This window comes from Idiotropiscis lumnitzeri, chromosome 6, assembly GCF_059441095.1.
Source record: "Idiotropiscis lumnitzeri isolate Australia: NSW breed Sydney's pygmy pipehorse chromosome 6, RoL_Ilum_1.0, whole genome shotgun sequence".
Classification (NCBI taxonomy): domain Eukaryota; kingdom Metazoa; phylum Chordata; class Actinopteri; order Syngnathiformes; family Syngnathidae; genus Idiotropiscis; species Idiotropiscis lumnitzeri.
Window position 1 is genome coordinate 20007279 of NC_142396.1, and position 27740 is coordinate 20035018.

The 27740-nt window shown below is 42.5% G+C and overlaps 2 protein-coding genes and 1 pseudogene across 21 annotated transcripts in view; 1 reads left to right on the top strand and 2 right to left on the bottom strand.

Annotated features, from left to right (window-relative positions):
- Positions 1 to 115: 115 nt before the first annotated feature.
- rep15 (RAB15 effector protein) lies at positions 116 to 4940 on the bottom strand. Its single transcript, XM_088298811.1, has 3 exons — positions 4679 to 4940; positions 3904 to 4222; positions 116 to 811 (listed from the first exon to the last, which is right to left on the bottom strand). The coding sequence occupies exons 2-3, from the start codon at positions 4177 to 4179 to the stop codon at positions 266 to 268; spliced, it is 822 nt and encodes a 273-aa protein (XP_088154937.1). The 5' UTR covers positions 4180 to 4222; positions 4679 to 4940; the 3' UTR covers positions 116 to 265.
- Positions 4941 to 5447: 507 nt separating this feature from the next.
- On the top strand, positions 5448 to 11258 carry LOC148335545 (uncharacterized; annotated as a pseudogene).
- Positions 11259 to 11685: 427 nt separating this feature from the next.
- ppfibp2b (PPFIA binding protein 2b) overlaps positions 11686 to 27740 on the bottom strand; it is a 67561-nt gene continuing 51506 nt past the window's right edge. For 4 of the 20 annotated variants that reach the window (XM_088297780.1, XM_088297773.1, XM_088297771.1 and 1 more), the window contains 14 exons: positions 26492 to 26654; positions 26218 to 26250; positions 25409 to 25441; positions 24826 to 24961; positions 24579 to 24686; positions 21748 to 21898; positions 21137 to 21248; positions 20970 to 21058; positions 20764 to 20886; positions 20438 to 20563; positions 20174 to 20362; positions 18544 to 18747; positions 14193 to 14258; positions 11687 to 12949 (listed from right to left, as the gene is read on the bottom strand). In XM_088297780.1, the coding sequence (XP_088153906.1) occupies positions 12887 to 12949; positions 14193 to 14258; positions 18544 to 18747; positions 20174 to 20362; positions 20438 to 20563; positions 20764 to 20886; positions 20970 to 21058; positions 21137 to 21248; positions 21748 to 21898; positions 24579 to 24686; positions 24826 to 24961; positions 25409 to 25441; positions 26218 to 26250; positions 26492 to 26654 (1596 nt within the window). In that variant the 3' untranslated portion in view covers positions 11687 to 12886. Of the gene's footprint in view, positions 12950 to 14192; positions 14259 to 17354; positions 18424 to 18543; positions 18748 to 20173; positions 20363 to 20437; positions 20564 to 20763; positions 20887 to 20969; positions 21059 to 21136; positions 21249 to 21747; positions 21899 to 24578; positions 24687 to 24825; positions 24962 to 25408; positions 25442 to 26217; positions 26251 to 26491; positions 26655 to 27740 lie in introns of those variants that run through there. The other 16 variants (XM_088297778.1, XM_088297776.1, XM_088297769.1 and 13 more) reach the window with 7 other exon arrangements.

Consider the following 27740-nt stretch of genomic DNA (forward strand, 5'->3'; position numbering starts at 1 on the left):
CGACCGAGAATGTCGTGCTGTCGGCCATTGCATGGACATATCTATTTCTTGTCACCAACCTTTTTGAGAACGAGAACTACTTCTTGGGTACTGATTATTCACACTTCTGAAATAACACATTTGCCCAAATGACCTTTATTTATGTTACAGTATTTGGCTGTAAATTATTATTAATAATTAATGATATTCATTTATGTGTCATTGAAATGTTTAAACAGTTGCTTATATATTATAATGTGATTATGTTCAACTCTAAATCTTGGTATCAGCTGAATTTAATCATGAGGGTGAGCGGCTCTCCCTCGTTCCGAGTGACGACGGACTGCATCATTCCGGAGGGTGTGTGCAGGTACCGCGAGCCCTTGAAGAAGTTCTCGAGAAGAGCTCTGTCGATTTTGTTGCACTTGCCGATGGCCGCCTCAAAGTTGTTGCTGAGAACTCCGTAGATATTGCTCTTGTCGCTTTTCCTGCCGAAGAGCAAGAACAGAGCGTAGCAGTCCTTGCCGACGGAGCTGCAGAAGTCCACCATCTTCTCGTACATGTTCCTGTCGCTGGACTCCCTTTGGGCCATTTGGACGCTTTCGCTGCACGACTCTGATCGAACGGCGTCCTCCTCGCCGCCCTCCTTGTCGGACAGGTGGAGAACTTGCACAGCAATTTGGATGCGGGGGTTCTTGGTGGACTTCTCCAACACAGCCCACACCCAGTCAGCCCCCAGCAGGATGCGTTGCTCGGGGGTCATGGCCGTGCAGTTAAAGACGTTGGTCAAATTGAGGTTTACGCTCTGGGTGATGTAGGTCATTAGGAAGATCTGCAAGAGACACACAGTCAACTTGACATGAAAAAGATGGAAATGAGGGGTAAAGTCAAACCGTGGGCCTGTGAATGATGTGTGGCAAAGGCATTGAATTGTGCCAGCCGAAAAACCACAATTTTCTGGCATTAAAAAAAAAAAAAAAAGGGTCAAGTGCCCAGCTCGTGGATATTAGTTTGTTCACTCTGTTAGCAAAGCTATAGGAACCTGTTTTGTTTTTGTTAGCATAAAAGACTGATTCAATTAACATTGGCAAGTATCTTATCCAATCTTTTGTAATCATTACTTACTGTGGTACTTCAAGTGAAAGTAAAAAGTGAAATTAAGTCTCAGAAATTTCACACACCAAAAAGAAATGTTTCTAAACCAGCCAAATTAGATGTACATGAGGCTTCAGATTTGTGAAAAATCAAGCCTTTCTCTTCTCTCTGAAATGCTGGGGACCACCAAAAATGCTGAAGCCACACCTTGCTCAGCCGTCAATCAAAAGCCACTTTTATGACATGGAAAAATTGGAAGCTACTTTGTAAAAGACCTTTCTTATGCCTTTACCTAACAGCAGTGCATCCAAAAGTATTCATAGTGTTTCATTTTTTTATATATTTTGTCACGTTACAGCCTCATGCCAAAATGGAATAAATTATGTTCTTCCCCTTCAAAATTCTTTGTACATCACTCCATAATTTTGCTAATTTTCCCAAAATAAATGAAATAAAAATAACCCATTCTGCTTTGCAGCCCTTCTCAATTTCCATCAGGTTGGATCTGGCGTGTCGTTGCAAAGCCATTTTGCTTCTCTGCACAGATTTTTGATTGGATTCAGTCTGGGCACTGGCTGGCCTAGAGAAGGGCATTAAAAGAGTTGTTCTGAAGACACTCGTTGGATGTTTTGGCTGTGTGCTTTGGGTCGTTGTCCTGTTGGAAGGTAAACCTTTCGCATAGTCTGACACCCTGAGCACTATCTTATTTTATTTTTTTTAAATAAATTCGCAAAATTTCCAAACCAACTTTTCTTGTTATTATGTGGTGTTGTGTTTTGAATTTTGAAAGGGGAAAACTAATGTATTTGACTTTTGAATAAGTCTGTAACATAAAATGTGGAAAAAGTAAAGCTAGACTATGCCGTCGCAAAGCACCTGCCTCTCAGTTTTTTGTTTTTTTTAAATCACTCTTGTGCTTCCTCTCTGTGATGTGTGAGGCCGAAAACAAGCCACTCCAAAGCAGCCATACCTGCATGCAATCTGAAAGGGAGATGCATTTTTGGGGATGTACCCATACCAAAGTAACTGAACATCACAATTAAGCCAGATAACCGCTGATTCGAATGAAGTATATTGGGCATAGATGGACACTTTATCCCATTTTGCTGGTCCGTCCTCCAGCCCCCACCCTCCACGTGGGCACCCTTCCGCCCTTACACTTTTGTCCTTATTCATAAAGTAATTATCCTGCACCCCCGTCCGTTTATTTCGCTTTAATGCGACTCCGTCCTTATATTTCGAGCCCCGACCCGGACCCCAAAAAAAAAAGATGATCATCATCGTTGACCAACACACACTGTCTCTTTGCCAATTTGGCCTTCTTCTTTTTCCTTCTTTTCCTCCTTTTTCTATTTTTTCTTCTTCTCTTCTTCGTGCCGACCAAACATTCCCAGCGGCGTGTTTCTGATGCAGTACGCGCCGTTGCAGTGGCGCAATCGAAAGGTTCAAAGACAAATTTTGTCCTAAGATAATTTCGCTGAGTAGGTTGAAATGAGCTTTTGGCCGCCTCGTTTCAACGTCAAAAACACACAAATAACGTTGCCCACGCGCATTATAGGGTCGGACGAAAATCCACTTTCGCCCTTGCTTGGTCCCTCCTGTTTCTAAAACCTTGCCACTCAGTCCCCAAAATGGGCTAGCAATCTGTCCCAGGGACAGAATGCCCATCTCTGATATTGGTGACTCATGCTGGATTCCAAAATGCTTGGCGGTGTTTTTTTTTTTTTTTACGCCCCACAAAAATCTGGAAAATTTAAGTGGTTTTCTCTCCAGAAGTGAGTATTTCATCATTTTCAGGCTTTTCAGGGTTTCATGAACAGTATCACATATGTAGAAAAAAATCTCTGATTTCACCGTACATGGTCTGTTATTTTAGTGTCTCTACTGTTTTACTTTTTCACAAGTAGTTAAATGAGTACTTCTACTTTTCTACACAATGTGAGTACTTTTGCCACCTCTGGATGTAATCAAGGTGCATATCACCAGGAATGGTGACGGTATTTTTTTCTCTCCTGGGCCTTAGGAGGGGCTTGACCAATATGTGAGGGAGCTAAGAAAATAATAAATTTTCATCACTTCACTTTGTAAACCCATTATTGTCTTTTCAGTCAAAAAAAGATACATTCCACGAGCATCTACAATATAAAAGGAGTTTGGGCAAAGAACCATCCATCCATTATCTGAGCCATTTCTCCTCACTAGGGTTGGGGGGGTGCTGGAGCCCATCCCAGCGGTCTTTGGGGAATAGGCGGGGGACACCCGGAACTGGTTGCCAGCCAATCGCAGGGCACACTTTGACTGACAACCATTCGTGCACACACGCACGCTTAGGGACAATTTAGAGTGTCCAATCAACCTGCCAAGCATGTTTTTGGTATTTGGGGAGGAAACCGGAGTACCCGGAGGAAACCCACGCAGGCACGGGGACAACATGCAAACTCCACACAGGAACGCCGGAGCTGGAATCGAACCCATGACCTCTGCACTGTGAGGCCATCCTGCAAACCAGTCATTCAACGTGCCGCCTAGCCAAAAAATCCTCAATAAAAATAAAATATGCAAGTGACTACTGGCAAACTAACCAAACGCACACGTAAACTCACCCTCTCCTGCCAAACACAAACAGTGTACTTGTGCTGCACAAAGCCAGAAGCGGGGATTGAATTGGAAAAGAATGGATACGTGTGAACTTAATGTTTTTCAACTTGATTAAATTATTAACAAATATTTCCAAACATAAACTACATTGCTGGAGGAGCTTTATCAGAGCTAAACAGATTTCCGCCCCCTCCCCCCTAGCCACAGTGTAGTGCCATCCCTGCATATTACCTGAGTGAGTGCATCTGGACTGGGATGGAACTTGTCCTCGGGGTCCTTGAAGAGCAGATACTCCTGAGTTCGGGATGAGGCGGCAGTGATGCAGTCATTGAAGAGAGGGATGAAATCATTGGGCTTGGCGACCGGGGGCCGTCTCAGCGTGGAGAAGATGCTTGGTCGAGGGGGTGTGTGGTTATTGCTGGCGGGAGGGTTGTAGGGCTTGAAAGAGGTGAAGATGGTGACATCCTGAAAGGGCTTTGCTGAAGGTTTACTCATGTTCTCTCCCATGCTATGCAGACAGTGGAGATCAGAAGATTGGCTCACCAATACACTGGGGAGAAGAGCAGGACTGAGTTGAGGGAAAGCTGCTACCAGTAACAACATCCAAGAGTACCCTGCCCTATGAAGGCCTCGACTTAAATGCCATCGAGGTGCTTTTTTTATTTTTTTTAAAAATAATAACAGTATGTTTTGCATTTGAGCATGTGTTCTTTTCTTTTTCCTAACGGTGGTTCCTACTAAATAAATATCTTTGAAGACAATACAATACAACTTTACTTATATAGCGCATTTCACAACAACTGGAGCTGTAACAAAGAAAAAATTAAAGAAATAAAAGAAAAAATGAATGTAAACAACAAATGGAGATATGTTTTTGAATGGTGGATTCACCATATTTAACTGAACTCCCATATGGCGTGATGGTTCTGCTACTTTAATTACAGTCATTGTAACAAATATATGCTCCCCCCCAACTCCAAAAAAAAAATGTATGCGCAGTACTCACCAGGATGGGCCTGGATGGTTTTTGCAGTTCCAAGTCCAGTTCCTACCCTCTGCTCCTCTTCACTGACCTGCTCATGTACACAAGATGTGCGTGCGTGTGCATGTGTGTGTTCAGTTTTTTGGGCAGGTACAGCACCTTCTCTACAGCTCAGGACTTTCCATCCCAGCTTCAAATGGGAGGTAACAGTTTTAGCATGGGTGGGTTTTTTTTTCTTCCATTTAACCCATTTTACTTAAGTCAATAAAAAGCTATCTTACCAGTTCTAAACTCAAAGAAGCATTTTGTGGACTGTGCTTGTCCTGAAGGGTTTGACAAGTAAACAAGTTTCCTTTCTCTGTTTTTCAAGGGAGGCTCGAATGAGGAAGGTTTTAAAAAGTGGAGCAAAAGTAAGAGCGATAAACAGGAGATGGGGATTTTCAAAGCTTGGGAAAGTGAACATCCAAACTGGCAGAAGGGATAGAATACATTATTTAATTAAAACACTATCCATTGCCTCATTTATTCCCCTTCTTTTTCTTAATTTTTTAAAAACAGGAAATATTCTTCATAAACCGTGCAGCGGAAAGCCGGCGACTCCCGCTTCTCATGTAAAACACCATGTAGATAGATATACAAATACCTACTTAGATACATAGTTGCAAAAAGTATTTTTCATTGTTTACCCACTTTAATATTAATGATTATCCAACTAATGGAAATAACTGACAGCGCTAACGCAAATAAATCTCCAATTTAGTTTTAAATGGTGGATTTGCAAAGATTGTAGACAATGCAGATGTCTGGAAAGGAGAAAACCATGGATGCCAATTATATCAGCCCTCTGGATGCTCCCAGCCACAGAGAGCATGAACTGCTGACAGCCCAACCGTGTTACCCAAGCATGGAGGACGTCATCACCATCCTCTGCCATATCCAACAATGGATAGAAGATGGCCGACATCCCACAAGGTCATCTGACTCCATGCAGGGCTTGGTGACAAAGTCCCTGTATTCCCAATGATCCAGCCTTATCACCCCAGGAAATCTTCTCCATCGCTACTGGAGGAACCTGGTGGGAAAACGGGCTGCCTTCAAACTCCTCATCCTTCGCAAGCTGAGGCCACGGGTGTTTCTTATGGTCCCTGTTTAAGTAGGAGCTGGACACTTTGGTGCAGTCAAGACCCTTCAGTTGTTCCACTCCCCGTTCTACTGCCCTTGCTGTCGTCAAGACGTTGAGATCTTTGTCCGCTGTTGTGACCTCTGCACTTCCCAAAAAGGACCAATCTGGCACTACCATGCCCACTTACCGCAATACCAGTTAGGGTTACCCACGGAGGCATCATTTTTTCAGTTGACATCTTATTCCTTTTCCCAGTCTCAGAAGAGTTTCAGTCGGTTTGATGCACCAGAGGAGCTGCACAGGGACCAGGGATGGAACTTTGAGGCCCAGGTCTTTGGAGAGGTCTGTTGACAGCTGGACATTTGAAATAATTATCGTAAACTAAACTAATATCGCAGTACTTGGCTATAATGTTTCTTGGAACTGCACGGGGATTGACAATGTATTAGTCACTTGACAGCCCATAAGATCAAGAGACGAGGGGCAAAATTCGGAAATTTACTCTGAAGCTTGAGCACTACTCTGATGAGATTTGTTATTTTTGGAGCAATGGAGTGCGCTCCGTTCTTTTTCAGCACTGGCACACTATTTCTTTAGTTGGAGCACCTTGAGCGTGCACTGGAATTTTTGTACTTTGTATAACCAAACGACAAATTTGAGCATTCCCGAATGGTCGTTGTGAGTCTGTGCACGCTTGGCGCGCCCAAGATGGCCGTCACGCTTCTTACGAATCCCTCAAAGAAATGTAACACCTGCAAGTTGACATCTTTTTTTGGTTTGTTTGTTCAAATGCCAACAACAAATGGAATATTGATATTGATGTATAGAGCCTTCACGCTGAGTGGATGCTGTGTTGAAATAAAACAAATGACAGGTTTGTGCTGCATTGTGGTTAGTGTGGTGGAATCTTTTTTTATTTTTATTTTTTAAAGCGCTCTGGACGACATATGGCGCACTGTAGATAAAGCACTATAAAAATGCACTTCATTGAATATGATAAAATTGTTTTGGGTTTTTTTGGACGATAACATGTTTTTCTGCAAAAGTACAATTACTAACCCATTCAAACTTGGTTAAAAGGTAAACAAAAAAAGATTGTGGATTTCGGTTACTAGTCCAGACATACTTGCAGTGATCAGCCTAAGATATACAATAAGTCCAAAATTATTAATGATATTTCTGTACACCTCTGTGTAATGAGGAGACGGTGAACTGGAGTCAAAATTTGGCCGCCCAAATAATGTGCGAGTAATTCATTAAGTTCTTTGAATTTAAAGTGACTACAGTTTAAAGGGGTGCAAAACATGGAGTCATAGTTTTGTGCTCTGGTAATTTTTCCGCCACTAGGTGGCATAGTGTCTCATGTTGGACGTTAATGACAGTAACAGTACATTTTTCTTTTCAAATTAAGAGTAAGTTAATTAGAACATGAAGCAACTCGTGGACTCCTGCCCATTTTTATAATGAAAATTACAGCAAGTGCCTCGGGTCTAAAGAAAAAGTGACTTGGGCATCCACTCGGCTATTGGCTCTCAAAGGGGTCTAGGAGTGCATATGCTGCTTCCTTGGAGTGCTGTAGCCACCAGCTTGCTGCTAACTGCTATAAAATGTCAGAAATCTACCAAGAATGTTCCCCTCTTGAAACAGGGAAGATGTGGTGGTGTTTCAAGTCCAAATAGTTCCTCCAATGTAGCTTCTCCTCTTTAATCATTGTTTAGTGCAGTGCATTGAAGTGAAATTCTAGTTATTCACACACACGTGTCTGCTGTATGGTGACTGAAATTCCCCAAATCCAGGGCTTTCCGTATAAGAGGCGTGCATTAAAAAGTGCTGTTGCCTTTATGTTAACTTGTTATTAAGATGTTCATTTGGACTCCCCTGATATATTGTATATGCACATCTTCGGGGTATGTGAAACTATCATCATTAAGATTGAACAGTAGGGAAGCAGTGCGTCAGTGGGTCGGTCAGTGATGCTGAGGAGAGCGAGCGAGAAGAGGAGCGAGAGGACAGAGCGCATCTATCCCAGCCCTCTCCCGTCTCATCACGAACATCGTCAACGAGCGAGAAAAACACCTACTCGCGTGAAGGCGACTGCGAGCCGAGCCTCGACGCCGACGCGACTGCTAAGAAAGTCGTCGAGGCTCCGCCACCCAAAGTCAACGCGTGGAGCCGCCGGACGACGGGCAGGGTGCCGCTCCACAGCGTCCACTCGTCGGCCTCGCAAGACAGATATCAGCAAAACGCTCTGAAGGTCGTCCGTGCCAGCAAACCCCGAACCAGAAAATCCAGCAAGAAAACGCGGCTAGCGGCTAGCTTACCTGCTACCGGTTGCTGCTTCCCGGCTTCACTACCCAGCCCAGCTATGTGGATCAGCTGTGATTGGCTTGCTTTCTGCCGTCCACACGGTTTACCACCGCCTGCTCTGCTTCAACACCCGGACATCCTTTACGTGCCCCGGCGAAGATGCACTCACTAGGGCTCACGCCGAAACTACCAATACGACAACTCCAGCTCCATCAGGTCGTTCTGGTCCAACACTCGCCGCCCACGGAAGAACACCGGACGCCGTGCGGATCCCTCTGTGCTGACCTGCGTCTCGAGATCGGAAAGCATCGCGGCCGCGAGCAACTGCACTGCTGTCAACATTGGCCTGCTGAACATCCGCTCCCTTACGCGTAAGGGCCATTTTGTTCACGACCTCCTGACAGACCGTGAGTTTGACATTTTATGTCTAACTGAGACATGGCAGCAACCGAATGATTATGGTACTCTCAACGAAGCTACCCCACCGGGCTTTGTTTATCATGCTGTACCTCGCATTACCGGGAGAGGAGGTGGCCTCGCGATGATTCTGCACGAGGATTTTAAATTTGCGCCCGTAAATGTGCCAACCTTTTTATCGTTTGAAGCTACAGTTATACAGCTATCTGGATCAACTCCCACATTGATTGCCACTATTTACCGACCACCAAAACCAAACAAGGAGTTTATCACTGACATCACTGCATTCCTCACTCATCTTTATACACTATCCCCTAATGTGATTCTCTTTTTTTAATATCCACATGGAGAATATCAATAACTCACTCACCAAAGACTTTACCTCCTCTCTGGACAGTTTTGGTTTTCAACAGTTTGTCAACTTTCCCACACACAGTAATGGACACATTCTGGATTTAATTTGCTGTTTAGGATTATCACCAACAAACTGTAAAACCGATCTTCTGCCATACACAGATCATCTATTGCTTTCATTCAGTGTTAATCTGTTCTTTTTCTAATTCAACCCACAACGCATTATACATTTCCGTAAAATCAAGGACATTAACCTGGACAATTTAGTATCACTTATCAACAACATGCCCAGCACTGATTGTCTTTCTACAACAGATGAGTTTTTGACACACTGCAACTCAAACCTCCATAACATTCTCAATACCCTGGCCCCACTCAAAACCCGAACTGTCTCCTTCAACCAAACAGCACCCTGGTTTACCCCCACCCTCAGACAACTTAAATCAAAAGGCCGTCAACTCGAAAGACTTTACAGAAAAACTGGACTCACTATTCATAAAGAAATGTACACTACCCACTTCCTCCATTACAAGGACTCAATTTCCAAAGCCAAATCTATCTATTACTCCAGTCTAATCAGTTCCAATGAAGGTAACCCCAAAACACTATTTTCTCTCATTTCTAAATTCACTAAACCTGCTGACACTCTTCTATCACATCTCTATTCCACCGATTTCTGTAATACTCTGGCCTCATTCTTTACATCCAAAGTCCAACTTATCCACCAGCAACTCACCCAGCCTTCTGCCCCTAACCTTCCTTCTCCATTCTCCCTGGCTCCTTCCCACCTGTTTTCTACATTCACCTCCCCATCTGTCCACCAAATTTCCCACTTAATTCAGAAGTCCAAGACATCTACTTGTCAACTCGACCCTCTCCCAACTGTCCTCATCAAAGTCTCTATCCCAGCCCTCTCCCGTCTCATCACGAACATTATTCAAACTTCTCTCTCGACTGGCAATTTACCCTCCCATCTCAAAACTGCTGTTGTCACTCCCATACTTAAGAAACCTGTTTCTGACCCCTCCGACCTGAACAACTTTCGTCCCATATCGAATCTCCCCTTCATTTCCAAACTTCTAGAAAAAACAGTGGCTGCTCAACTTCACACCCATCTCTCCTCCAATAATCTCTATGAACAATTTCAGTCTGGCTTTCGTTCCATTCATAGTACTAAAACTGCCCTCCTCAAAATATCCAATGACCTTCTCCTCTCTGCTGACTCCGGTTCAATCGCCATTCTCCTTCTGCTTGACCTCAGTGCAGCCTTTGATACCATTTCTCACTCCATTCTCCTTGACAGACTTTCTTCCATCAGTATCACCAGCACCCCCCTCTCCTGGTTCCGCTCCTATCTTTCTGACCGCACCCAGTTTATCCAGCTCAAATGTTTTAGATCCCACCCCTTTCCCCTCACTTCAGGTATTCCTCAGGGTTCTGTACTTGGCCCCTTGCTGTTTATCATCTATCTTCTCCCTCTTGGTAATATCAAACATCACATCCATTTTCACTGCTACGTGGATGACATCCAGCTCTACATCTCTACCAAACCAAACACCACACGTCCACCATCCTCCCTAACCAACTGTCTGCAGGAATTAAAATCATGGTTCACCGCAAACTTCCTCAAACTGAACAGCAATAAAACTGAACTCCTCCTCATTGGCACCAAATGCACCCGAAACAAAATAAACAATTTCTCTATTCCCTTTGACAGCTCATCCATCTCCCCCTCCCCTCAGGTCAAGAGTCTGGGTGTCATCCTTGATAGCACTCTCTCCTTCACCTCACACATCAACCACATCACTCGCTCTGCATATTATCATATCAGAAACATCCACCGGCTTCGCTCCTCTCTCACCCCTCACTCCGCTGCTATACTCATTCATACCCCCGTCACCTTCCGACTTGACTACTGTAACTCCCTCCTGCTTGGTCTCCCTCAAAAAAACCCTCCATAAGCTTCAGCTGGTCCAAAATTCAGCCGCTCGCATTATCACGCTCACTCCATACAGAAACCATATTACACCTGTCCTCCATTACACACCGTATTCAATATAAAATCCTGCTCCTCACTTTCAAAGCTATCTATAACCTTGCCCCTCCATACCTAGCTGACCTCATCCATATTCCGACACCTGTCCGTTCTCTCCGTTCTTCCTCCTCTATCCTCCTCACTGTCCCCCCTGCTCGCCTCGTCACCATGGGAAGCAGAGCCTTCAGTCGCTCTGCTCCCCAGCTCTGGAACACACTCCCAGCTGACCTCCGTAACTCAGACTCATTAACACATTTCAAATCCAACCTCAAAACACATCTGTTTAAACAAGCTTATTCACTCTGAACATAAATTAATTTTCCATTTTTTTTTATTTTATCTTGTTTTATTTTGATGTTGTTTTTAACATTGTATTTATATTTTTAACTGCATGTTGTAAGGTGTCCTTGAGTGCTCAGAAAGGCGCCCACTAATAAAATGTATTATTATTATTAAGATGCCCAATGAATGTGAAAGAATTGAAGAGCATAATGCATATTAAAAAAAAAGCTTTTTGTCAAATGTGTAGCACTTAAACAGGATGTTGACACGGGTAAATAGCCACTGTGACTTTTTAAAGTAATTGTGATATCTTGGGTTTTTTTTCTGGATAGAATTGACAAGAAAGTGTTAAAAATTAAAACCGAGTCCACCTTAAGAAAACAGACAAAAATTGACTAAACATTTGCAAATGAATTTCGGTTAACAGAAACCTTGCAACACGTTAGACAAATGGGTCAGTAAACCCTAAAAGAATTGTTTTACAGAAAGCATCCATCGTTGTAATAGAAAGAGATCATTTTGTGAAGTACTTTTCACTGTCTGTCCACAGTACACAATGCTGCTGTTGTAGGGCAGCACGGGTGGGGCCAGCACAAAATGTAGTTGCCTTTCAGCACCACACCTCCCATCATCATGACTTGTTTGGCAGTTTTCACATCCTTAATTGCTGATTCATCTTTGCTGGCTCAACTGGAGAGTGGCAAAGTGTTGGGCGCCTGCACTCCCTGTGTGGTCTGGCAAATAAGAAGTGGTTAAAAAATACATGAGATAGGGTGTGAATTGAATTAAAAGGAGATCAGAAATGTTTCCATGATATATATCTCACATGTTATTCTGTTAAAACAAATGAGGTATTCATGTATTTTATTGCTTGTTTTTCTTTTTTTTTTTTTTAACCGCATTAGATCCAAACCTACACACTCACATTACATTAAACACACAATAAGACTGATGTGTCTAGCCAGTGGTAAGTTATTGCTATACAATTTTAAACCAAATATTCTACCCGCAACACATATTTAACTCTCACAAAATGTATTCACCATATTGCTGGTGTCAAGATCATCACTTTTCAGGAAACCCCCCCAAAACGTTATCATTGCATCGGCAAATAAAGCAAGTCAATTCCAACACTTTGATTGGTCAATGTTTAAAAAAAATAATATATCCAAGAGGAGACTGAACTACCTCAGTGGTAGAGTGGTCGTTTTGTGACCACGGCGAAGCATCCTTGACCAAGATGCTGAACTCGATTTTATGTCATTAGTAGGTAGATGCCACAGCAGTGTGAAGCGCTTTGAAGGCCATAATAGGTGAAAAGGTGCTATATGATAAGAAAATGACCAAATTTGGACTTGTGAGGTTTCAAAATTAAAAATTGGAATATCAATCAAACCGCTGCAGTCCAAACGAAAATTTTGCCAGCAAAAACGTAGCACAAACGATTGGCACCATTCCGGAACTCAAGTAGGGTCACTTTGTCATTCCACAAAATATATGATGGCTCCAACTTATTTTCCATTCGATGTCTAATCATGTTCACTGGCCAATCTTATTGTACAGTGAAAAACTGGGACCACATTGATGGTTCAGTCGTTTTTTTTGTTTTTTTCGAGCCACGTTGTAGTACTGCTCTTTCCGTTGACTGCAGGATCTTGTTGAAGTCGAAGCGGTTGTTAGGCCAGAGCTGTATTCCGCGTCACATGAAGTTGCTTCAAACCAGCGCCGTCTGAGACTGCCTCAGCTCCTTCTGCGCCTCATCTCGGCTGAGCAGGTACTGGAGGCAAAGCAAGGTGGGAGATGGTTCAGAGATCTCAAAAGTTGGCCCATATTGAAAGAAGAAATGACCAATTTTGATTCTTACTTGTGTGCTGTCAATTTGAAAACTAGTTATTCATCTTCAAACAAGTGAAATGAGATTTGATGTTAGTATTAACAATTTGAGGGTGGGTTGAGGCTCAAGTTGTGGAGAAACTTCTAAAAGAAACACACCGATGTGGGATGTGTGTTTACATTAATACCTAACACGAAGATGCTTATGTAAATCACCACAACTTTCCATAGCTCTTACTCTAGGGCAGGGGTGGGGAAACTTTTTGATTGGCGGGCCAAAATGGGTTCTAAAATTTGACAGAGGGGCCGGACCAGGAGCAGATGGTTGGAGTGTTTTGGTAACCTCACCTCATCAGAGAAAAAAAATATATTTAATTTTAAATGAAAGTGAACAAAAGCATTACAACTATATATATGTCTTTGAAAAACCACAGTATTTAGAAAATAAAACATTAACAACGCTTATTTATTTAATTTTTTTCAAGTTCGGCGGCCGGATTAAAACGTTTAATGGGCCGCATGTGACCCCCGGGCTGTAGTTGGCCAACACCTGCTCTAGGTGATAGATTCCACGGCAAACAAAAATAAAAATAAAACAAGGGTAAATATGGCTGTCTCATGCAATCCTCATCCAATCTAATCTATGGGGTTTGGCACAATTCATTCTGAAACACTGGTTGACTTCATATTTATTGACATAAGCAAATAATGGAAATAGAATTTTGAAAAAAGTACAATGAAACATAACAATATCAAACTTTGTCTAACCTGTGATGCAAAACAACAAAGGTGAAGGTGGTCAATTGTCACACATGTAAAGTTGACCACTTACACCACCACCACTTGTAGATGATCACTTTCAAATCTCTCTCTCTCTCTCTCTCTCTATATATATATATATATATATATATATATATAAAACACTTTGAATGTGAATATGCTAAGTAATATAATTTCAGTCGCATACGTATTCTTCTCTTCTCACATTCACTTACCAAGAGCTCAGTCCAAAGCAAACAAAAGCCAATTCCATTGATGTCCACTAAACTGAGCTCTAGTTTGATAAACTGAGGTTGCACGTGACAGCAGCATGCATGACTGTTCTGTACAAGACTTACTTGACATTAAGTGCAGATTTTTTTTTCTCCTTAGTGTGTGTTTGGCAATTTCGCTGTACACAAACTTACTGTCATGTTGTTGATTCTTTGAGAAAGCGCTTCGATTTGCAACATAGTGCCCCTTGTGGTCCCCATCTGCAACACACACGCACACGCGTGCACGAACAGTGGTGAATTACGATCAATTGTGATTGTATTGGATTTTTTTTTCAGCTTTTCAAATTGTGTCTAAATAAGCAGCCTGGTCAGTTTATATGATGTAGAGGCTGATTTAGAATGGAGGATTAAGGGATGATGCGAGTGGCTGAGCTCCACATCAATGATTTAATGCAATATTGATTGATGTATTTTTACTGACGGAAATATATTTTTGAAAAGCTCAGGTTTACATATCCCTCTTCCAATATGAAAGTGCATTCATTTTATGCTATATTAACAAAGTTGGGTTGAGGAGGGAAGAAGGATACTAGGGTATATGACATATGATTGTATTGTAATCAAGTTGATTTTGTCTACTTGGTTATGTCCTTGTTAAAAACCAATAAAAAGAAATTCTAAAAAAAACAAAGTTGCAGCTCTGCATGTTCTATTCACATATTGAAGTCATAATTGTTGGTATTGCTAATACAGTTAAAACTTTATTATTATTATTATAATATTTTTTTAGCGGAATAGTCTTGTCAATCCATAGTTGTTTTGAATTTTCTGTGAAACAATAACAGATTAGCTAAAGTGAGACTGACAAATAAACCAACATAAATGTGTGAATGTGTGTGTGTGGGTGGGCGTGAGGGGTTTCGGTCCGGTACATAGCAATCAATGTAGGTGATGGGGTGAAGGCCAGGGAACGACGTGGCAGGGTATGATATGTGGTATGATATAATTGGAATAATAGTCACAATTTTGAAAAATATATAATAAAACTAACAGTGAAACACATTAATACAAAGAAGAAAATACAGTTCAATGATCAAGGATGTGGTCGTGTCATTTAACATCAGGTCACATGTTTTGGACATTCGGGTGAAACGAGGTGCGAAGCTGTCAACTGATCACCAATTTGTGGTATGGTGGCTCCAATTGTGGGTATCATTAGCCTGTAAGACATGGCAAGCCCAAAAGTATTGTGGAAGACTGCTCAGAACATCCATTGTCAGAAGGCAATTTAAATCTTACATCTGGAAATTTTAGTCTATCATCAATTGTCTCAGGAGGGGGAAGCAGTGCACCATAAACACTGGGAGACTGCTGACCTCGACTCGCAACATTGTGAGCCGTTGGATGAGATCCGCTCTAAAGGCTTCGAATGTTGTGGGGCTGTCCTGTTTGTTTTCTGTCATGTTGTCGCCTCCACAACATCACATCGGGGTCAGTGCCTCTGGATTTGTCAGACCGGGGTGGTGGTCCTTCTTTTTAAGGTGTTTCAACTCATGAGGGATCACAATAATCAGCCGCCCTGATAAGGTATATTCCTGGATGCTGGAAGGAAGGATCCATCTCAAAATCCAATCTCAGATTCAGGAGGAGCAGTGAGGCTTACGCCCCAGCTGTGGATCATTGGACCAGCTCTACATCCTCAGCAGGGTCCTCAAAAGTGTCTGGGAGTTCCCCCTATGCAGTCCACGCGTGCTGTGGACTTGGAGAAGGTGTTCACAACCATGTCCCTCAGGGGGTTCCGTGAGGGCTGTTAATGGAGAATGAGGTAACAAGTCCCCTGATACAGGTTGTTCGGTCCCTGTACCGCTGATGCCAGAGTTTGGTTCGCATTGCCAGATTTTAGTCAGATTCATTTTGAGTGAAGGTTGGACTCCACTAAAATTGCTCTTTGTCACAGATTGAAGATTCATTTCACGTTTATCAAAATAAAAATGCAAAAATTTTTGATAGGTCACTTTCAAAGACCTGTACCAACCACTATAAAAAAAATAACAAAAACAGATAAAAAAAAAAATAAGAATGACAAATGATGCATTTTGGAAAAACTGGCTTTTTTGTAATCTAGATAATAGAGCATTGCAGTAGTCCAATCTAGTCACAAAAGCATGATTTATGCGATTTTCTTAATGTGAAAACAAGCCATGCATTACCTCGTTTTTATGGACTGCAAATGAGATAGTCTGATCAAATAAAACCCAAAGATTTTGTCACCTTATACTTGCAATCAATCCTACAGTCACCAATAAACATGGTAAAACTCTGTTTTAACGGGTCAACAGCAATAATTTCCAAGTAGTTAATTAGACGATAGCCAGGCAGCCATAACCCTCACGGCAGCAAAACAAGATGTGAGTTTGTCAACAGCAGAGCCTTCCCCGCATATAAAATTGCAAGTCATCAGCAGAGCAAATGAAATGCACTACCAAAAAGCACATTGGGTCAAGATTAAAAAACTACCCAGCCAAGGTTTCAGCACAGCTGCGGATAAATAAATGAAATTTTACTACCAACATTTTTTAAGAACAAGCAGCAACTTTCCCTGTGAGGGGTCATCACATGTCATGTTACCGGATGCCCTTCCTGACACAATCCAGCCATCTTCAAAGGGCGGGCCGTCAGCTCCGACGAAGATTTGAAACCAGAACGCTGTGTCCAGGGTTAGTGGTGTTATCCACTAAGCCAGGGAGGTCCAAATCCAGTCCTTGAGGGCCACTGTCTGGCACAATTTAGATGTTAACGATGTCTCCCACCTTCAACAAACATGATTCAAATAATGAGGATTGTTATCAGGCTTCTGCAGAGCTCGCTTGAATCAGATGGTGGACGAGGGAAATATTTAAAACATGCCGGACCCCCGAAGGACCGGATTTGGTCACTAAGCTCTCCAGCCTCCATCAATGTTTCCTACTTAAAATGTACTTAAATTTAGTCAAAAAAAGAAAAAAAAAAGGCTCATCTCAACCAAATCCAATCCTCAACCCAATTTGCTGGGTCAAAAAAAATTGGTTTATTTTGAAGTACCTTAATCAACAGCAACCCGACCCAGTGAGTGGGTCTGGTGTGTACAGTATGGTACTGTTGAGGAAACATTAAGAATGGACTTTTGACTAATGTGTTCATTTACAGTATATTGTTTATAGATATACATTGTAAAATAATTTCCAATAAATATGTGAAATCGCCAAAACATGTCAGGTAAATGACAACCTAATACTCTGAGATAAAAGAACCAACGATTTCAAATATAAATAAGGGACAGAATAATTTCCAATAAAACCGAATCATAAAACCATAGGTATTGGAAGTATTTTAATGAGTGTAATTGACATTTAGAAAGCATTCTGACTTAAAAAAAAGTCCTACAATGTTATTTTGGAGCCTAAAGCTGAAATAGTTACAATTCTAACAACGGGATAAAATGTAACACGCACACACATGCAGAGATGATATTGGATCTGAACCGATTTTCCTCACAAGGGTTGCAGGGGTGCTGGAGCCTATCCCAGCTGTCTTGGGGGTACACCCTGAACTTGTTGCCAGCCAATCACAGGGCGCACACACACACACACACACCCCCCACACACACACGCCCACACCCACCCACACAAAACAACCATCCATACTCACACTCGCACCTAGAGTCAATTCAGGGTGTCCAATCAACCTACTGAGTATGTTTCTGGAAAGCGGGAGGAAAACCGCGCAGGCACGGGGAGAACATCCAAACTCCACAAAGGAAGGCCAGAGCCAGAATTGAACCCTGCACCGTGAGGCCATTTTCAATTTAATTACATGAGATGTAGCGTTCAAAGAAAAATGAATCAACTGAGTAGAAAAAGTCATATACTACTAAGTGTAAAGTTAGAACATTGTACAAAATCAACTCCTCTGTTTCCAAAACTACACCTCTGTTTCATGTTTGGCTCTGCAATTACATAAATAATAAATACAATTCCCCAAGAATAAAAGCAATATGTCACAAGTTTATTTCAAGCATGTGGTAGAACTGCACTCAAGCTGGAAAATAAGAAGTACAAATTGTGCCCGAGTGAATTCACACAAATATAAAATCATCACTTGTTGGTGCACAACGGTTAGAAGAAGTGCGTAATACTCTGAATAGTGCCTTTACACTGTCACCGGGGAAAAGAGGTTGAGGTTGGGTTTGTTAATAAGCACCTGACCAACAATAAGATGAAGCGGACTAAATCCATCATGACAGGCTGCTGTGATTGTTGAGCCATCAGGCAGTTTTATCGGAACATCACAGAGATCCCTTCACTTGTCAAGGCACTGGGTCACACTGATGGGCTGGGTTGAGGAGCGCGGGATGGGGGTGGGATGCGTGCTGAGGTATTGAGGGCTGCAAGCAAAGGAAGGAACAGAGGTACTGATTGGCTGATGGATAATCATGACAAGTGCTGCCTTTTAGACACGTGTAATGTCATGTCAACAAGTGTCAAGGTGTGCCGTTGGGGCCTACTTGGTGGCTGGAGTGCTCGGGCTTTCTGTCCCCGATGGGGCTCAGGCCTCTGAAGTTGTTGTTGTAGTGATGCAATTGGGTGCCGTTCACACTTGAATGTCCCTCAGGAGGCCCGGCTGACTCAACGGGGCACACGTAGTCTGTGGATTCATCTGGCCGTCTCCTCCGCAAATGCGTCAAGTGAGGGAAGCCCAACTTTTTGGGCTGCAACAAAAAGACAAAAGACAGTGAGGCAGATTAATATCGTGATCTAGGGATACCTGAAGATAAAGAGTTTCATCCGTTCCATTAGAACACTTTTGTAACGCAAAACCTCTCTTCCCCATAGAAATAAATGGGTATGCTATTATTCTGCTGCAGCCTCCCTCACAAAAAACAACAACAAAACATTTATATATATTTATTATAATTATAATTTATAAAATTGTAAAATCGAAGGAGACTTTTACTATTAATATAAGAGAATCAGAAACTGCAGTCTTAGTCATTTTACCCTGAGGATAAAGAACACGCGCCCGTGACTATTGTCATATTGTCTTTCCATGTGTGTTGCTGCACCCTTTAAGTTTCAACATCTGTTGCTTTAACTGTAATAACACTGTCACAGAAATGCTATCATTTGGATTTATGGTAGTTATTTATCCACCATGTGCAATTCTCTTTGCTGTGTCTCCACCTGGTACAGCGGCTGCACTGAGGCGGACAGAGTGAGGCTCCAGAGGACAGTCAAAACAGCGCAAAGGATTATTGGCTGCCCTCTCCCCCCACTGTCGGACATCTACACCGCCCGGTGCCTCAGAAGGGCTCTCAACATCGTCAAAGACAATACCCACCCAAACTCACACCTGTTCGACCTGTTGCCCTCTGGCAGGCGCTACAGATGCATCAAATCGAGGACCAATAGACTGAGAAACAGTTTCTTTCCGAGAGCCATCTCCATTCTGAACTCTCACACACACACGAGAACACCCTTACCTTGCAGAACAGCATTGTGATGTGTTTTTATATACCCTATTCAGTACTGAATTCCTTTGCACTCTCTTATTTATTTATCTAATTTATATATTTGTCTGTATTATTGTTGTTTTGCACTGGAGAGGGGAGCCCTCTAATCTCGTTGCACACTTGAGTACAATGACAATAAAGGGATTTCTAATTCTAATTTAAGTTAGGTTTGACAGTAAACTTCTCCTGGTAGTAGCATTAACCAGCTTGAGTGCACTTTTTTGAAGAATCTGAAGTCCTGCTTGTTGTAATGCAAATTAAAACTATGGGGTAGTCTATTCAAATAGATGTTTTTATAAACGCAGCATTAAAGGTTAGGAACAAAGTGTTCAAAGTCATGTAAGGGACAAGCACAAGTTCCAGTTGCGTGTGCCTGTTTCTTGGAGGAACAGCGCAGAGGATTGTGGCTGAGCCTTGAAGCTGTGAGGAGGAGCAGAGACGTTCCCGCCTCGCTTTATCATCACACTGTGGAGCTTAAACTGAGCTGACACAAAGAGGACTCACGCAGATGAAGGTGCTTTCTCCCCCACGTAACAGGAGCAAGGAGTGGGTTCCTCTTACATAACTATTTTGCCCCCCCCCCCAATTCTGTAACAGTTGTGCTAGTGCTAGCTAACAGTCTCACCTTGACTTTGGCGGTGATGCTGAGCGGCGTGTAGCTCACTGCTTCAGTGTACTCTCTCTTTTCCTGCTGTGCTTGTGCTCCCACCAGGTTGCTGAAATTGGTTGTTAAGTGGCGCCGCAGCAACGTTTTCTGAGGAGGGATGTTAAGTAGCATGGCCAGCGAGTCGGAATTAAACCGAGGCTCCAGCATCTATGACAAAAGGCCCGAGACGTTTCAGTTCATTCGTCCAACTTGTGTCACAGCACCACGCGTGAGCATACGCACTATTAGTCCCCCGTGAACTCCACTGCCTCTCAAGTTTGGGGCGTACTCTGCCAGGTCCACGGATCTCAGCCACTCCATGACTCGATGATTGGACCACTGGACCACCTCGCTGGGAGAAAACTGGTTCTGAAGCACACACAAACATACGTGGATACTGTATTTTGTCATCACGCAGTTCTGCAGTTTATTTGAGGGACACAAGTCTGCTTTTTGAGCACTGTCGAGGTGCCCTTGAGAAAGACAAACCATGCAATAAGAATATGCAGAAGAGTAAAGTGGACATTGCATGTCATCCATGATTGGTTGTGCACATATTTGTTACTGACCTCAGTGCCAGGCCGACGCTTGAGGCAGTAAGGGTTGAACTTGTTAACATGTAGAACATGAATAGCACACTTGATGCTGAGATGATGCAGCTGGCTGGTCACTTTTAGCACCAACAAGTCATTCTGAGGAGAGAGATGGAAACATCGGTGGTTTTACAACAATGTTATTTTGCTTTTAATGCCGTTTAGCCTTGCATAGAACTTACCACAGTCAGGTACTGCAACATCTGCCCATCTACTCTTCCTTCATTAAATTGGTCTTTATACTGAGGAAGGCCGATGTCATCTAGCCAGCCTTCGGAACATCGGGTCATGTTAAGTTGAATCTATTTTTGTTGTTACAATAAATACACTTCTGGTGTTTTGTACGTACGAGTGACCCAGAGGTAATCCAGCTCGGCACACTTCTCATGCTGCTTGCTATTAAACGTCTTGATGGCTAAATGGAGTTTCTTCCTATGCAAGGGATTTTTCATTCCCATTTCCTGGAGATAAGAAAAAGTGCAATTCATTTTTTGTCACATTTTGTTTGACAGTCAACATATGAAAATGCACCTGCAAAAGATAAAAACGCCGGAACATTTTGAGGAAAGAGACAGAATAGATGAAGCATAAGGTGTGAGGAAGATGACGTGACATTGGTGAAGGCGGAACTAAAGTGCAGGCTGAAAATCAGAGACAGGTGTTACTAACTGTCAAGTCAACAGACAAACAGCAACAGCGAAGAGACGGGGACGACAAAGAACAATTAACATGCTGTGCAGAAGATAAGCCTGACAGCCACATGAGCAGATGATTCAGAAGACTGGAGATTGTTGTTGCTGTGCGTAAACGTGGACAAAAGAATTGCTGGCACCTCACTGTGAATGAATGAAAAATTCACAGTTCTGTCTGTAGTTTGAAGGGGACTTTCTCCAGACATCATGTCACAGGCCAACTCATTTTGTCCTTTAGCTGTGTGTGCACATGTGTGTGCTCGTGTACCTTTTCTAGGTCTTGTGCGGTGGCAGACAGCAGAGTTTGACCACTGCCGACCCACTGGTGAGCCATGGCCGCATACTGGCCGAGTCCAATGTCCTCCAGCCATTCACACACCTGCTCTGTGCTCCACTTAGAAAAAGGCATCTTCAGGTCTCTAAGATTCAAATTGAAGAAAATTGATTTGATTTGGATAGGCTACCATGGGGGCTATTGAATTATTTACAGGCTCTTAAAGAATCTGCGACAAGAGATAGCTACAATAAACAGACCTTTAGAAAGACACTGAAAATTCATACTTTATTCACTGTCACATTCATGAATAAATGGGAAAAAACTCAAGGTTGCAGTTGTCTCTCTAATGAAAACAACACAAGGCAAAACAGGCATTTCAAATCGCAAAAAGTATTCAAGATATGAAAAATGCAACACCGGTAATAAACGGCAAAGTCGTAATTCCATTGCAGTCTGAATGTCAGAAGGTGCACGGTGATCAGTGTGCAAGATGTTGATAGTACAAGAGTTGACAAATGCAGTATTTGCGTTACCCTCTCAGGGTTAAAAAGCTACACGGAACGGGGGGAGGAAGCATTTCCTCAGTCAGGCACGACAATTCTCACAAAGATCGAGAATTGGAAAGAAAGCAATACATTTTTGTGATTGGAGATCTTTTGTTAATTTCTCATTGTGAAACATGTAATCTACAAAACACAAACAGCTATGGCATCTTTTTCAGTTGTTTGGCAGAGCAGAATAACTTTGGAACATGCATCAGAACTAACTAAAGGACCAGAAGGACCACTGTTGACTGTTTCCAATGTGCAAGGTCATGATAGCCAGTTCAGAGAACAATTGCAATTTTTGTATAAAATGGGCACGTCGTAATCAAGTGTGATCATGTCATCATATAGTGCGAGCTTTGTGGTGCATTTTGGGCTTTTATTGTTGTTTCAACAACGTAAAGCGGAAAGACAAGCGCAATACAGTGAACCCTCGGTTATCGCGGTTAATGGGGACCGAGACCACCCGCGAAAACTGAAAATCCGCCAAGTAGCGGCGCACCTTCAAAAATGCTTAAAAAAAATATATATATATATATGTATATATATATATATATATATATATATATATATATATATATATACGGGTAGGGGAGCCCTCTAATCTCGTTGCACACTTGAGTACAATGACAATAAAGGGATTTCTAATTCTAATTTTAATTCTAACTGTGACACACGCCCGCCCTCCTCCCCCGGAGCTTCCATTCGGTTAAACTTAGGGGCCGCTTGGCACCGCCCGTGCCCGGGGAAGGTGCTCCTATTCGGTTTAACTGCCACGCACGCCGGCCGGCCTCCTCTGGAGCTCTGGTACGGTCCGAACCGCGCGAAACGTTGCCCCCGATCGTGCCAGGGGGAACGTGCTCTTCTTCGTCCACTCTCCTCTTCGCCCACGCTCTTCTTCGGCGCACGCCGGCCGTCTAACCGCTCCAGCGCCCCGTCGTGCCGCTCGCCGAAACTACAATGCCCCCGAATATTTTTTAGACCCGCGAAGCACTGAACCCGCGAAAGGTGAACCGCGAAGTAGCGAGGGTTCACTGTAATCGCTTAGGTCTGCTGCTATCCTAATAAAAATTCAATTGAATAATAGGGTATTTGGATAAAAAAAAAAAATAATTAAAAACCACATTTCCACTTAATAACTGAACTGGTTTTCATTTTTAGATGTACTAGAAATATTTCATATGCCATGGGATCTATTCCAGCTCCGGTGTTCCTGTGTGGGGTTTGCATGTTCTTCCCGTGCCTGCGTTGGTTTTCTCCAGGTTTCCGCACATTCCAAAAACATCCATGATAGGTTGATTGAAAACTCTAAATTGTCCCTAGGTGTGATTGTGAGTGCGGATGGTTGTTCGTTTATGTGTGCCCTGTGATTGGCTGGCAACCAGTTCAGTGTGTACCCCGCCTAGTGCCCAAAGACGGCTGGGATAGGCACCAGCACCCCTTGCGACCCTCATGAGGAGAAGTGGCTTAGAAAATGGGTGGATGGACATTTCATACCTAAATTTAAACTTAACATAGACGGAACACTATGTCTGTCTCTATAACTTTATTTAAATGGCCTGGCCTGTGGATGCAGTTGATTTAAATTATTTGTTTTGATCAGGTCATGTAAACTATAACATACATGGGTTAAATTCTTTATATAAATATTCACATTTTTACTAATGCACGCAGTTAGAGCAAGAAGTTTATACTAATTGCAGCATTACTTGTTTGGCGAATGTCTTCCGTATGAACATAAAATCGGTGCTGCGTGAAATAATTCTTTCAATGACTCAAAAATCCAATTCAATCATAAAACGAACTGAATTGGGCCCTTGTGAATCAAATTGCTTTTGGAAATCTGAATTGACACCCAGTTTGTGCAGATAGGGCAGAGTCTGTACAGCAGGGCTCCTCAATCCTGTTCCTCGAGGGCCGGTGTCCTGCAGGTTTTCCATCTCTCCATGCTACAACACAGCTGATTCAAATGATCAGATAATCAGCAAGGTCTGCAGAAGCTAGATAACGATTGCTCAGGTGTGTTACACCAGGGAGAGGTGGAAAACGGGCAGGACACCGGCCCTCGAAGAACAGGATTGAAGACCCCTGCTGTACAGCATACATGCTCTGTAAAAATGGACAAACAAGGTAGGATGAATTAATCATTGCAGACTGTGGGCACCAGGACTTCCGGCAGGACTTTCGACTCCAAGAAAATGGATTGGGTAAAGTCTAAATATGCGCGTGTGTCAGTATACATCCCTTCAAATCAAAGTAAGTGAATGTCTTTCGTACCGTATGTTCCCTGAACGTGCCAGTCTTGTTCTGGGGCCTCCCCTCTTGACATCGCAGAGCTCTGAGTCATGTATCTGAACTGGACTACCTGACTGACTACGGCGAATCCTGCAAAAAGCATAACCACGCAAAAAACTTGAAAAATGATGTTCACATGATGAGCAAGGTAGGACTGAAAGCAGTCAAAGCCATGTAGAAAAAAATGAGGCACAATTGTGCAAATGCTAATTTGATTGTGATTACTTACAAGCCCCAGAGCTTCTTTATGCCTCTTTGACTTTTCCTGTTTTCAGGCGACATAGGAGAGTGCTGTCCAGACTCCAGTCCCGAGGACAGAGGGGACTGGTCTGACATGATACGCTCATCTAGTTGCTCTGAACATTCTATAAGACAAGAACGTACAAGAAGACCATTAATTAGGCCGCATGTGTTACGGCATATCACCTGCACAGTGACTCCTCTGAGTGCTTTCTCCATTGCCATCATATCATTTCTACCACATATTTTGTTCAGGGTAGCTGGAGAATTACCCAGATGACCACGGGCGGAAGGCAGCCTGCACTCTGGACTTCTTACCATTGAATCGCAGGGCACATTGCAACAGACAAGAATTTCCCATGCACGGCAGGCACCACTATAGTCATTGGGCAAGAATAGGTCTCATGTTGGCTGCATGAATATCTGAAATTCTATGGACTCTTTTTGGAATCATATTGACAACATGCACTACTGATGGATATAAAAGTACACAATTGCGAGTTGATGATGAAAAGAAAAGCAAGGGTTTACTTGCGTAATTGCAGGGCCTATATGGATTATGCAATACCTACCAGTATAATAAAGATCATACTTTCCCGGAGATCCTGAGCCAGGTTAGTAAAAGGTGAAAAGAAAAGAAAACAGGTATTAGTCACACCCCAAAAGACCTCATATGTCGATTGTGGAAACAAGCAAAATCAATGAGCCTCCGGCTGGTGGAATGTTGCTACCTTGATAAACTCATAATGTTTGTTATCCATGTTGATATAGCAGACACTAATTAACACCTGCAACAACCATGCAATGTTTGTCCTTAATTTGTCTGCTTCATTTTCTTCACGGTTGAAAACAGGAGTTTAACAAGGCGGGTGCACAAACAAATTCCAGCAGCTTCAATTGTCTTACGAGCTCCTAACTTGTGTGTACATGTTGGCATGGTGTTTGTGTTGCTTTTTATTCTTCAACATGATCCTGCCCTACATTGATCATACCATATGACAGAGCGCCACAGAGCAAGTGTGATGTCAGCTCGCATGCTTGTTTGTTGACTTCAGATACTTAACCTCAAATGAAGTGCACACGACATGAGAGTACGCAGAAAAAAATACGGAGCCCTCATCCCCGCCAGCTCTGAGCTCAGCCTTCTTAGAGGAAATTCTGATATTTTGTGTAATGAACCATCTGAGAGTGTTGCTTTGGCATTGGAAGACGCTGCCTTGCAGGGGAATGACATTAATAAAAAGCTCTGGTGCTGAGCTATGAATGCATCACCCACAAATAGTAGATACAGTGCAAACTAGATTTTGCTTATGAAATGTCTGTATGGAATTTCCTTTTTATGAAGTCAGCTTTCTGGTATTGCGAATTGAGCGTACAGTACCTAAAACTGGAGCACTGGCACTCCTGAAGCGAACTGTAGCCAGATAAACAAGAAAATGGAAAAATCCAACAGCAAAGCAGGCAGGAGGGTGAGAAAGAGCACAAGAGGAAAAGAGTTGAAGCCACATCTACGTGAAAAAAATGCTCAGTCAGATGTTACATGAAGTCAGAAGATATAGTCAATAAATAGGAATTGACATACACCTTGGTTGTAAAATGTAAATGTTGAAAGCAGCTCAAGACAGAATCTTAACACCAAAGATGTAGAAACTCACTTAGACTGTAGTCGGTGTCGTGGCTATGGACAGGTGAGAGCCTTACAGGAGATAAATACTCTTCTTCTCTTTCTCTGTCACCATTCAGCTTGGTCCTTCGCTCACCTTTTCGACACAGCTTCCCGGGCAGCGTCTGGTACTTGTTCAGATCCATGTGAGCATTCTGTCAAAGACAAATGTTTTTGGGAGTTTTTGGGGGTATGGGAGGCTCAACATTTTGTCAATCAATATTCAATCTATATTGTTTTATAGATGCTAATTTAGGGTTAACATGCTCCGATGCTAATTGTGACGGCTGCAAATATATGTCAAGTGTTTGCCTTTGGTCAGCGCAACACATCCCATTTGATCGTGACGACAATTTGAAGTCGTCCGGTTGCATAACAGGAGGGTGCATGTGGGGTGCTGCATCAAAGTCATTGGGGGCTATGAGGAAATAACAGGAGAAAGGCCAACAGAAAAAAAGAGCTGCGAGGCAGCCATGAAGTTAAACACTTGTGACAGCTACTTCATGTGGAACCCGTCACGGTGTGTGTGTGTGTGTGTGTGAGAACATACATCATAAACAAGATCATACACTGTATCATTATGTAAAGGCGATTCACACCCCATGGTGTGTTAAATTTGAAAAAAAAATACTTAAAATATACATTAATGCAGTACATAAGAAGGGTGTAAATAATTGCTTAGTCAAGGAATGAGAAAGCTCCATTAGTTCAGCCTAATTCTTAACCAAATTGTATTCACCGATTTGCTTTCAAACATGGCAGAACAACCTTTTCATAGCACACAAGGTTTAATGGTAAGATGATTAGTTGAGTCTGGTGTGGAAGAACCTCCTGGAGGTGTCATTTCTAGCTGTTGTAATACTTTTTGTCCTAGTTAGTCACATAGTATTATAACACTGGTCAATAAATGTGAACCGTTTTTTTCAATCAGAGATGCGAGTAAACTTTTCGGGATTTGCCCTTGTTTTTTTTTTCTCCAGCACATCAGGTTTTTGTAATGATAACAATGATGATGATATAATAATTTAATACGGCATATATTTAGTAGTATTCATGATTTAAGGGTTAGATTTTGGTTGGGTTTGGCAACAGGTGGGATTTTTTTTCTTAAACATCAGAGCTATAAATGATAACGCATGGCGAAAGACGTATTGTGCAAGCTTTTTTATAGCGCAAACTTAAACACCATCCATGCATCCATTATCCCAGCCGCTTTATCTTTAAGAGGGTCGCCAGTGAGC